The sequence below is a fragment of the Staurois parvus genome, unplaced genomic scaffold (genome assembly GCF_062004578.1).
Source record: "Staurois parvus isolate SC_StPar_1 unplaced genomic scaffold, SC_StPar_1.0 ptg000334l, whole genome shotgun sequence".
NCBI classification, from domain to species: Eukaryota; Metazoa; Chordata; class Amphibia; order Anura; family Ranidae; genus Staurois; species Staurois parvus.
In genome coordinates this window covers 3463900-3476382 of record NW_028318130.1, presented here as the reverse complement: position 1 = coordinate 3476382, position 12483 = coordinate 3463900, and the positions used below count along the sequence as shown (strand labels likewise).

The following is a 12483-nucleotide window of genomic DNA, read 5'->3' as shown; positions in this document are numbered from 1 at the left end:
AGAAATATGTCAAATGCACAATATACAAAAAGAGTACAAAGATCCGAGAACCAGGCAGTGGGATACATAAGCATTAATAGTTTTCTTTCACAAAACATTTTATTTTATTATTTTAGGGGGGAGTCGATTTAACACTTTTCCTGCTGGAACTTTTTTTTAATTTGCACACACTTAAAACTGGAGGTGACTTAAAACTGAAGATTACTTAAACCCCCCAAACGTATATTTTCTGAAAACAGAAGTAGAATAAAATTATGGAGATTATAATTTTTAATGCCACGCAATAATTGCGCTAATGTTTATCAAATTTATATTTTTTAGCAAAAAATACTCTCAAATTATTTTTTAGCATACACAAATACAATATAATATCCAGTTTTATTTAGTAAAATAAAAAGTTGAGGCTGTGTCAAGTAAATAGATGCCAAATATGTCAAACCTTAAAATTGCAGTATAAGAATTAAAGAAAAAATGCTTGGGCTGTCTTTATTTTTTTAACTGAACTTTATTGCTATCACTGATAAAACCCCTAATGTCACCTCTGCACTCATTAAAAGTGGTTATAAAGCCTAACTATTTTTTACCTTAAAGTGTTACTAAACCCACAACAGTAAAATCAGTCTGTATACGCATTAAAGCATGCTTGTTATACTCACTGTGGAACCTAATGGGTTAATCTTCTGCATTGTGTAAAAAGGCTGTTTGATCCTGCTTTCTCTGATCGTCCCTTGCTTTTGCTGTCCCCCCACCCCCCCATCTGCCATAGTACAGAGCAACAGTGGCAAGTCTGCCCATGCTCAGTTTGGTGTGTATGGCCATTTATTTTTTTGGGGAGAGTGCATGTGATTGGCACAGGGCCAATCAGCACTGTCCAGACAGAGGATCAAGGGTCATACAGCCTCATAGGATAGTCAGAGGAGAATGAAAACTCCTCCTACAAAATTAACCAGTGCTCAGCTGGACACTGACAGAAGTCACAAGACTGCTATACACGATAAGAAAAGGCATTTAGCTGTTTATATTTAACTATTTACCAAAATAATTACATTTTCATGTTCTGTGTACTGTGGAAGGCTGGATATAGTAAATTCAGGGTCATGGGTTTAGTAATACTTTAATGCATTCCTTGCATTAAGGTAAAAATGTTTATGCGTCGGTATCACCCCCTCAACCTCCCAGTTAGTTACCTGAGCCCTCATTCGATCCAATGCTGTGCATGTCTGATGCTCTTTTCTCCCCTCACTTCTGGACCTCACTGGCTTTTCCGGGGCACTGGGAGCCATTGACTCCTGCTGCTGTCAATCAAAGTCAGGTACGAGGAAACGGGGCGGGGTAAAGTCCCACTCTCTTTGTCAGTTGGCGCAGCAGCAGGGCTTAGGAGTGAGCATGTACAGGTGCCTCATGGGAAGCACTGGACAGAGAGGAAGAGCCAGGGGCGTCGGCAGGGGGACCTGAGAAGAGGAGGTTCAGGGCTGCTCTGTGCAAGTCCCACTCTCTTTGTCAGTTGGCGCAGCAGCAGGGCTTGGGAGTGAGCATGTACAGGTGCCTCATGGGAAGCACTGGACAGAGAGGAAGAGCCAGGGGCGTCGGCAGGGGGACCTGAGAAGAGGAGGTTCAGGGCTGCTCTGTGCAAGTCCCACTCTCTTTGTCAGTTGGCGCAGCAGCAGGGCTTGGGAGTGAGCATGTACAGGTGCCTCATGGGAAGCACTGGACAGAGAGGAAGAGCCAGGGGCGTCGGCAGGGGGACCTGAGAAGAGGAGGTTCAGGGCTGCTTTGTGCAATTCCATTGCACAGAGCAGGTAAGTATAGCCATGTTTGTTATTTTTTTTTAATTACCTTTACAACCACTATAAATTTGATCAAACATTTCTTACCTGTCAAGTGGCAAGAGATTGACAGCTCTGAATCCCAAAGTGCACAGAGCTAAGCACTGTATTCATGCTAACCAGGGATGATCAGCAAATTGATGTTCACTGATCTCCTGCTGCACTCCATCCTGACACATGCCATAGAGAGCTTAGGCCCCCAGAAGGGAGAGTTAAGCCCAAGACGCATGGGGGAGTCAGGTAGAGGGGCAGCATATTCCCAGCAGTGTAAAAGTAATCAGGTAGCTTTTCAAAAGCCCAAATCACTTCTACTAGAGAACTTGCAGCTTGCAAAGAAAATGCAAACAAACCTGCAGCTTCTATAGTGGTCGGGAGTTTGTTTACATGGTGACAGTGCCACTGGCATAATAGTTACATTGGTGGCAGCAAAAGGTTTAAATGGCTCCTGGACAATCAGCACATGCCAGAATTCCAGGCACAGGTTCATCATATTCAGCAACTCTTAGTGAATGTACTTGGGAGCAGTTGGTGATGGAATATTCATGGGGTCGCGGAGTTGGTCCTCCGCACTGTAATTTAAAGGAGCATTGTGATATAAAGGGGACTGCACTGCAAAGGAGCATTGTATTGATTACAGTGCCCCTTTACAGCACAGTCCCCTTTATATCATAGTGCCCCTTTACATTACAGTTCCCCTAGAGTTCTAATCACAGTATCCCCTATATGTTGAAAGACATGGCCCAATCCAGCAAAGAGACATCCCAATGCAAAAAAGAGACATTCCCATATAGCAAAGAGACATCGCAGTCCAGCAAACAGAAATCCCCATATAGCAAAGAGACAATCCAGTCCAGCAAAGAGACATCCCCATATAGCAAAGAGACATCCCCATCCAGAAAAGGGACATCCCTATCAAGCAAAGAGACATCCCAATCCACAAAGAGACTCTTTGCTGGACAGGGATATCTCTTTGCTGGATGGAAATGCCCTTACTTGGACATCTCTTTGTTGGATTGGGATGTCTCTTTGCTGGACCAAATCGAGCAAACAGACAGCCCAGTTCAGCAAAAAGACATCCCGCCCAACAAATAGACATCCCCATCCAACAAAGAGAAATCCCAATTCAGAAAAGAGACATCCCCATACAGAAAAGAGACAGCCCATCCAGCAAAAAGACAGCTCATTCAGCAAAGAGACATCCTGCCCAGCATAGAGACAGCCCATCCAGCAAAGAGACATCCTGCCCAGTAAAGACACAGCTTATCCAGCAAAGAGACAGCCTGTCCAGCAAAGAGACAGCCCATCCAGCAGGAATACATCCTGCCCAGCAAAGAGACATTCTGCCCAGCAAAGAGACAGCCTGTTCAGCAAAGAGACATCCTGTCCAGCAAAGAGACATTCTGTCCAGCAAAGAGGCAGCCCATTCAGCAAAGAGACATCCCGTCCAGCAAAGAGACAGCCCATTCAGCAATGTGACATCCCGTCCAGCAAAGAGACAGCCTGTTCAGCAAAGAGACATCCCATCCAGCAATAAGACAGCCAATTCAGCAAAGAGACAGCTCGTTCATCAAAGAGACTAGAGGTGAATGGCAACTGCGGTCTTTGTTAGCTTTGTCCAGACTGTGGTTGCCGCTTACCTCCTGCTGTGCAGCCTGGTCATCAACAGGCAGCACTTCCTAAGCCCAGTGTGCCCTATGGTCAGTCTGGGCCTGCATGTGAAGTTAAGTCTCCATTATTGAAAGAACAGAAATCAATGAAAGAGGCAGTCTATGGACAGTCAGACTGTGCATGAAAGGTTTATTCTGAAAATGCTAGTTGCTTGGCAATGTCTCACTTTGGTACTTTAAGCCTCTGACCTGGAACAAGTGTGCAGCAGGTGTAGTCAGAGTAAAGTCTGAATTCTTGATATGCATGCGTATCCCAATGTTTTTTTTTTCTTTTAATACTGAAAACTAGACTTTCATACGGGCCAGGGAACTATTTCTTTTAGCAGTTTTGTGACAATAAAGAATCAGAAAAATTACTCAAGTTGCACTATAAATTAAAGATGATAAAAATGATAACTGATAATAAGCTTAAGTAAATGTAGTGAATAGTTATCAAACTTGAAAAAAATCTACTTGTAAAATCCCACAACAGATGGACGTCTGTGAGAATCACCATGGCTTAGCTTAAACCATTTTTACCATGAAAATCACCATGGCTTAGCTTCTGGATGATATAGCAAGTCAAAGAAGAGGTAGATCATTGCCAAGGAAATATGACCAGAGTCAGGATATGTCTCATAAGCACCCACTGTATATATCTGTAGCAAACATTTAGCGGTGCACTTTATTTAGTCTGGTGTATGGTGTTGTGTTTGGTGAATTTTATTAGAATCCTGTGTGCACCAGGCAGGTGTAGAGGTTGTCATGGAAAGTAGGCAGAAACTAACTATATCCCTTCTGGGTCCTGCAAAATACTTAGGTTAACTATGTCAAAGAAAAAGGTGACTTGAATGGAATTCCTCTAATGATACAATACGGGCCAGATGACCTTTTTTCATAGCTTTTCAAATACAGAATGAAATGACTTCATCCAGCACTGTTCAACATATAGATGTTATGAGATAGATGGCAAGTGATGTAAATTTAATAAGATATCGGCATGTGAAAAAAACCCACTTTGCAGTAATTTTCTATTGCATTTCAGGAATGTAAAATAGGAAGTGCTTACCTTAAAGGATATCTCATACTGCTCTCCTCCCCAGATTTCTAAACCAGGATCGTAGCCACCCAGTTCCCAAAACCATTTCCGATTCACGGCAAACAACCCACCGGCCATAACAGGAGACCTGAAGAAGAAACATTTAGAAATCAAAAAAGTGCTATATGCTTGTATGTAGAACAAGGATGTGTAGATATCAATTCCAGCATGACCCTCTACATTTAAGATTCACTGTAATGTAACAAACGTAAAAATTGTGAAGTTACCCAACAAGTAAACCTACCAAATTCAAATAATCAGTAATGTCAGAGATGACTTGAATGCATACATGTGTTACTACATATGACTTTGATAGACAAAGAGGAAAATAATAGTAAAGTAATAAAGTTCAGTGATATATTGATCCTTTTCAAAGCATGATAAGATACTTCTATGCTACACTCTATGCTACACTTTAAGCGGTATCACAAAAAGAAATACAAATGTTGCTGTAACTACATATAAAGTGTTAGTTGGAATTCAGTTTTAATTTGATAGTAAAGTCCATTTAAATCTGCTAGTGCATCTAAAGCTGGTTTACTGGTACTGTAGGTATGGTTTATATCTCAGAGACATCAGAATACCTTCCCTGATAATGCCTTTAACTGGTTTTCCCTACCTGCTGTCAGCTGAAAACAGGGCATGTGAGTGCATTACAAACTGCACTCCTGTGATCCATAGGAAAAGTACAGCAAACAATGCTTTGGCTATAATTCTCCTTTAACCGCTTCCATACAGGGCACTTTTACCCCCTTCCTGCCCAGGCCATTTTTCAGGTTTCAGCGCTCTTACACTTTGAATGACAATTGCGCGGTCATACAACATTGTACCCAAACTAAAATTTTATAATTTTCTTCACACAACTAGAGCTTTCTTTTGGTGATATTTAATCACCGCTGGGGTTTTGATTTTTTTACTAAATTAACAAAAAAAAGCCTTAAAATTTTGAAAAAAAAACCCCACGTTTTTCTTTGTTTCTGTTATAAAGGTTTGCAAATAAATAATTGTTCTTTATAAATTTAGGCCAAGATGTATTCTGCTACATGTCTTTGGTGAAAATAACCCAAATTAGGATGTATTATTTAGTTTGTAGGAAAGTTATAGAGTTCATAAACTATGGGATATATCTGAATATTGATCAATCCTGAAGTACTGACAGCCAATCTAATTTCGTGAGGTCCAAGAATGTCAGAACAGTACAAATATCCCCCAAATGACCACTTTTTGCAAAGTAGACAGTCCAACGTATTTCATAAGAGGCATGGCGAGTTTTTTGAAGTTGTAATTTTTTTGTCGTAATCTTTCGGAAAATGAAAAAATTAAAAAAAATATTTTCACTATTTTTGTGTTTTTTTACACACTGTCACCAGTGCAGTACAGCGTCATCATATAACTGGCATGGCAGTGATCAGAGACACTGACTAATGACAGTATGAAAAAAAAAAATTATAATTTTTTTTAATTTTGTTTTTATTTTTTTATTAGTTTTAATTTTTTCATAAATTTTTTTCTCTTTAAGATTTTTTTTCATATTTCACTATGACCAAAGCAGTATAATGTTACTAATGTTACCATAGTAACATTGTACTACTTTGGGGAAGTGATCAGTATTTTTTTTTTTTAACACAATTTGCTTATAGCAAAGAATTACTTTGCTATAAGCAAGCATTTACCTGAATGACATCGATTCATTCAAGTTTTTTTTTGTGCTTAGCTGTGATTTGGCCACGGCTAATTACATGACACAGCTGGGCTGTGATTGGCCCAGCTTGTGCATGTGATCGCTGTGACCATTCACAGCTAGACACACTTGTATACAATGGATGGCATGAAAGGAAGCCATCTATTGTATACAACTGTCATGTAACCTGCTGTGATTGGTCACAGCAGGTCACATGGTACTGGAAATGGGGCCGGTACACAGATCTGTCATCGGCCATGTCCGAGGTACACGGCCGGTGACAGATTACGCTGCAGAACGGCCCTGCGGGCAGGCTCACTGTGCATGCCTGAAAGGAAGCCATATGGTGTCCACCCAGAGGGACGAGGTGTTTTGCCAGCCGACTTTGTGCTATTGGCCGGGCGGGAACCGGTTAACAATGAGCTTGAATCTGGTCCAAACTTAGGTCTGGACCAAACTCAGAAGGAAGATGTCACTTCCACCTGCTGCTGCCCAATCAACTGCAACCAGAGCATTCCCTTCCCTGCAGCTACACATCACAAAGGGGCAGGGATGCTTGTGACATCATTGACCTAATATGGAAATACAGTATGGGTTAACGTGATGCACATATGGGCTGTGTGGCATCATCTGTGTCCCTTACTTGATTCTGAAAGAGATTTTCAGAATTAAATAAGAGTTTGTATATAAAAAAAAGTCACTATATCTTTTAAAATGTCTTTCTCGTGTTCTTGCTCTGTAATAGTCAGTCAATGCTATTCTTCTTTATTGTAACCAATTAAATTGCTATATTGGTTGTAAGGCAGCTAAGCAGAGGATCAATGAAAAAACAGAGCAGAAAAATAATTTCTTCCTGTGATATGACTTGTAGTCAATTCATCACCAGCTCAGAGGACAAAAATGAATTCAGTGGTTTCAAGGCTCCCACACCAACTGTACTGTCTCAACTCTAAATGAGACTGCTGGAAACACGTACAATCATATTTTGATTATGCTCTGATCTTCATGACATTCACTGTCAACTTTGCAATGGTGCTTGGAATAAAATTGACGGAGAACAGTGCACAGCTGACAATCAAGGGCAACAACTTTGGCAGTCTTACAGAACGTCAAATGTCTTTCAGCTATTCCTGTGCCTCATTTTCCTTTGTCAGCGGGCTACGATTTTAATGTAAAAATGGCACTATAGACCTTAAAAGCTGGACAGATGGCAACCGTAATGGCTTGCTGGTAAATAGCATTGCTTCCCCTGCAATAATTTGCTATGACCTGGTACAAACCAAGTAATAGAAACAGTTACTTTTGACAGCAAGGGTTGATCACAGCACTGCTTTTGTTGGTTTGCTGTTCATTGTTAATGACTTGACAAGAAACCTTGAAAAATGTATGCTAGGACCTATGAAGGAAATTACAACATTGCCAGTGATCAATTGCACATTACAATGTACTTGTGTCTCACAAAAGGATGGGATTCAAGCTGCTTATTCTCTCAGTTGTGACCATGGCATATACTTTCAGCTAAGGTCTCTCTTGAAAAAAGGTAAAATGCTGAACATTTTATGGTGCAGATTAAGAAAACTGTCACGTCAAAGTGTCAATGCATGGCACAGTTGTCTGGTAAATTTTTTGTCAGGTTAGGAAAAATTATAAAAGCACCAACACACAGAAACCATTGTATTGAATTGCACATTGTAACATTGCATTTTATTTCCTTATATCTAAAAATGTTAATATATATATATATAAAAAACTACACAACAAGTTTGGACTACAGAAAAATCTGAACCCGGGCAGATTTTACAAACAGTTCCAATACTAAGCTTGTCTGTTATCCACCAGGAACTATTGTGTACTGCCACTCCTGCTATCTTATGAACACACTAAAATTCCTGCAGGAATACAATGTACTATCACAAAAACAAACCTGCTCAGATGCAGTTTATTTATTGTAGACCCCCTTTGGATCCTGGGCAGCGTCCAGGTTGTGGTTTATCTCCTCCATAGACTGTGTCACTTGTAAGAGAAGCTTTGTAGCAGTATGCAGGAGGTTAAGCACTGGAAACAGTCCTTCCTCCATCAATGGCATACTTTTAACTAAATTTCCATTTCTTCAGCTAAATTGGGATAACAATTACATTCGTTCCAAGGAAAGCACAACCCACTACTCAACACAAATAGCTTGCTTTTCAGTGTAAGTGTACAGAGGCTCCTGTCGGTCCAATTCTTCAATAGAAACACATATTACCGGCACCTGCAATGCTCAATTAGAAATTTAAAGCAGGATAAAACAATACAGATTCTCCTCTACAGTTACATGTTTCTGCCCCATTTGGGCTTTTATCATATCTATGATTAAGACCTGCATAGGACAGAAACGTGTAACCGTGGAGGACAATATGTATTGTTTTATCCTGTTTTAAAATTCTAATAAAGCATCGCATGTAACTCCAGGTGGATGTATGTGTTTTTATAACATCTATATTTTATTTGTTACATGTGTTAATTCACATAGCATAACTTAGCACAACATAACAAAAAAAAATGGTGCTAACCCTTTTAAATGCTCTTTTCTGATAATCCAGCACTAAAAAAGTCCTACTGAGTTCTCTCTGCTTATGAGGGGCTGAGGAGCTGTGTTTGCCAAAATTAACCCTGTCTGTTCTGTGCTGACAGATGTCGTTATCATTTGTAAGCTACAATTGAACATTGTCTTTCCTAACAAAGGGTTAACATTTTAGAAACTGATACATCCTCCTTTAGACTTCTGCATTGTATGTTAATGAAAGGAAACAGGCTGGTCAATGATGCATCATCAGCGGGCTGATCGAAAAAAAAAAATTGGACAAATTCTCCATTTACATATTCATGGTACAGTAGATTTTCAAAGATTTTTGATCCACCTATGGCCAGATTTAGTCTGTCTTTTAGAAGGAATCACTGATACTGTTAACAAATGCTGACACACTATTTTACTTACCATACCACATACAACAATGGTCTGTACATACACATTATCTGCTACAGATTACATATTCCCCCAGATGTACTCTATAGCCTATGGATATACAACCTTGATCAACTTTTAGGCTACACACACACAATACAATCAGATTACGCAGTAGTGAGTGAATCCACCACCAATGGAATGGGCCACTTGAATTTTACCCTTTAGTGCATTATATTTTTAAGACTGGGCAGTTGGCTCAGCGATTGGACAGCCAGATCATACAATGCATAGCTCTTATCAGCTCTTTGGATATATTTTTGTCTTTTCTATATTTTAATCAGAATGTATAGGTATCATCATTCTTAGCAGTATTCAGACCAATATCATTTTCACCAACTTTTGTACCATTTTATGATTGTACAATCAGATTGTATAATATTTGGTTCAATGTATACATTTATCATTTCACTCATGTTTTAATACATCTATTCCTTTTAGATCAATTTATTGCCAAGAAGGTATATAGTAATTATGACTATGCCAGTAGTACTATTATTATTACCTTTAATAGTTTTAATATTATTATTATTTTTATTATACTACATTTTTTGAATTATATATCTATTATTTATTTACGTTTTGTGTTTTTTCCCTCTTAAAAGTCTCATGATTGTACAATGTATGGTTCAATTTATACACATACACGTTTTGAGAGTTTTTACTCGATTTATTTTATTATATTTTAGGCTAAAATATTAACCATAATATACCATTTTAATAATAATGATGATTATTATTATTAGTATTATTATTTAATTTTAATTTTTGCTTTTGATACTCTTATTATGATTGACTGGTTTTAACTGTGACTCCTTTTACCCACATTGTATTGATGTTAGATTGAAATGAAAATCTTCTTACAGTGGGGCAAAAAAGTATTTAGTCAGCCACCAATTGTGCAAGTTCTCCTACTTAAAAAAATGAGAGAGGCCTGTAATTGGCATCATAGGTACACCTCAACTATGAGAGACAAAATGAGAAAAAAAATCCAGACAATCACATTGGCTGATTTGGAAAGAATTTATTTGCAAATTATGGTGGAAAATAAGTATCTGGTCAATATCAAAATTTTTTTTTATTTTGGTTTCATCTGACCATATGACATTCTCCCAATCCTCTTCTGGATCATCCAAATGCTCTCTAGCAAACTTCAGACGGGCCCGGACATGTACTGGCTTAATCAGGGGGACACGTCTGGCACTGCAGGATCTGAGTCCCTGGCGGCGTAGTGTGTTACTGATGGTAGCCTTTGTTACGTTGGTTCCAGCTCTCTGCAGGTCATTCCCTAGGTCCCCCCGTGTGGTCCTGGGATTTTTGCTCACCGTTCTTGTGATCATTTTGACCCCATGGGGTGAGATCTTGCGTGGAGCCCCAGATCGAGGGAGATTATCAGTGGTCTTGTATGTCTTCTATTTTCTAATTATTGCTCCCACAGTTGATTTGTTCATACCAAGCTGCTTGCCTATTGCAGATTCAGTCTTCCCAGCCTGGTGCAGGTCTACAATTTTGTTTCTGGTGTTCTTCGACAGCTCTTTGGTCTTCACCATAGTGGAGTTTGGAGTGTGACTGTTTGAGGTTGTGGACAGGTGTCTTTTATACTGATAACAAGTTCAAACAGGTGCCATTGATACAGGTAATGAGTGCAGGACAGAGGAGCCTCTTAAAGAAGAAGGTACAGGTCTGTGAGAGCCAGAAATCTTGCTTGTTTGTACGTGACCAAATACTTATTTCCACCATAATTTACAAATAAATTCTTTCCAAATCAGCCAATGTGATTGTCTGGATTTTTGTTCTCATTTTGTCTCTCATAGTTGAGGTGTACCTATGATGTCAATTACAGGCCTCTCTCATCTTTTTAAGTGGGAGAACTTGCACAATTGGTGGCTGACTAAATACTTTTTTGCCCCACTGTATGTTCTTTCTAAGCCTGATGAAGGGGCACTTGGACCCTCAAAACTCGTTGGCTATTTCTCAATGTCACAAACCAGTGGTAGTGAGCCCTTGTAGACTGCCAACTCAGGGTTTCCCAGGGCGTTGAGTCTAAGCCCCAGCCTGCTTCTTCACCAGAGCCCCTGATGGCGAGATGGACTTGCAGCAAGCTATAACCAGATCGTGGCCCCCAGGTACGCCCAGCTGAGGATGCGGAGACCACTCGCGTGAGTAGAGTGTAATGGCAGGAAACAACAGGGAAGCCGATAGACAAGCCAAGGTCAGGACGGGTGGAAATCAAGCACAGTCAGTGGACTTAGGCGGGGTCGGTAAACAGGTAGTCAGATACAGGATACAGGAACAGCAACAGACAGAAGCTCAGAGAACTAAGAAGTTGCTCAGGCAAGGTGGGCTAGACTGAGCATATCTTGTATAGACAAGCAAACTAGGAGACCGGCCAGGAAGTGATGGAAGGGAAGGAAATAAAACCCAGAGAATAGCAGACGATGCTCATAGGTGAGCACAGACAAACCACACATGTGAAAAGAATCAGGAACAGCACTGCAGCAAGGAGGTAAGAATACAGAAACAAGAAACTCCAGGCTAACTTGTGACAGTACCTCCCCTCTTACGAGGTCTCCCTACTTGTTTAGGGCCAGGCTTAAGAGGAAACTTCTGATGAAAATATTCCACCATATGGGGTGCAGAAAAATCAGTAGAAGGAATCCAACACCTCTGCTCAGGACCATATCCCTTCCAGTCAATTAGATACGAAAGGTTCCCTCTGATGAATTTGGAATCCAAGATTTGCTTAACTTCATACTGATCCGAAATACTCACTATTGGGGAAGGATGATGATGCGGATGGGAAAACCTGTTGATGATGTACCGTCTCAGAAGAGAAACCTGGAAAACATTAGGGATTCTCAGATGTGAAGGAAGGTGAAATTTGAAAGCAATAGGATTGACCTGGCAGAAGATAGTAAATGGACCAATGAAGCGAGGAGCAAATTTCATAGCGGGTACTCATAGATGGATATTCTTGGTAGAAAGCCAAACCCAGGGAGAAATATGGGACTCACATGGCCATGGCGATCTGCAGCTACTTTGTACTTGGCAGCTGCCAGACGTAAATTCTTGGAAACCTCTGCCCAGATGGAATTGAATGATTGTTGTGTCTCTGCTGCTGCAGGCACCGCAGAAGTGATGGGAACAGGAAATGGTATAGAAGGATGATGACTATACACAGTGAAAAAGGGAGACTCACCAGTATTGGCACTGGCATGGTTATTAAG

General features: G+C 40.1%; 1 protein-coding gene across 1 annotated transcript in view; it reads right to left on the bottom strand.

Annotated features, from left to right (window-relative positions):
* GALNTL6 (polypeptide N-acetylgalactosaminyltransferase like 6) overlaps positions 1 to 12483 on the bottom strand; it is a 1522699-nt gene that overhangs the window by 255764 nt on the left and 1254452 nt on the right. The window contains exon 7 of the mRNA XM_089684035.1: positions 4542 to 4659. Coding sequence (XP_089540161.1) covers positions 4542 to 4659 — 118 coding nt within the window. The remainder of the gene's footprint in view (positions 1 to 4541; positions 4660 to 12483) is intronic.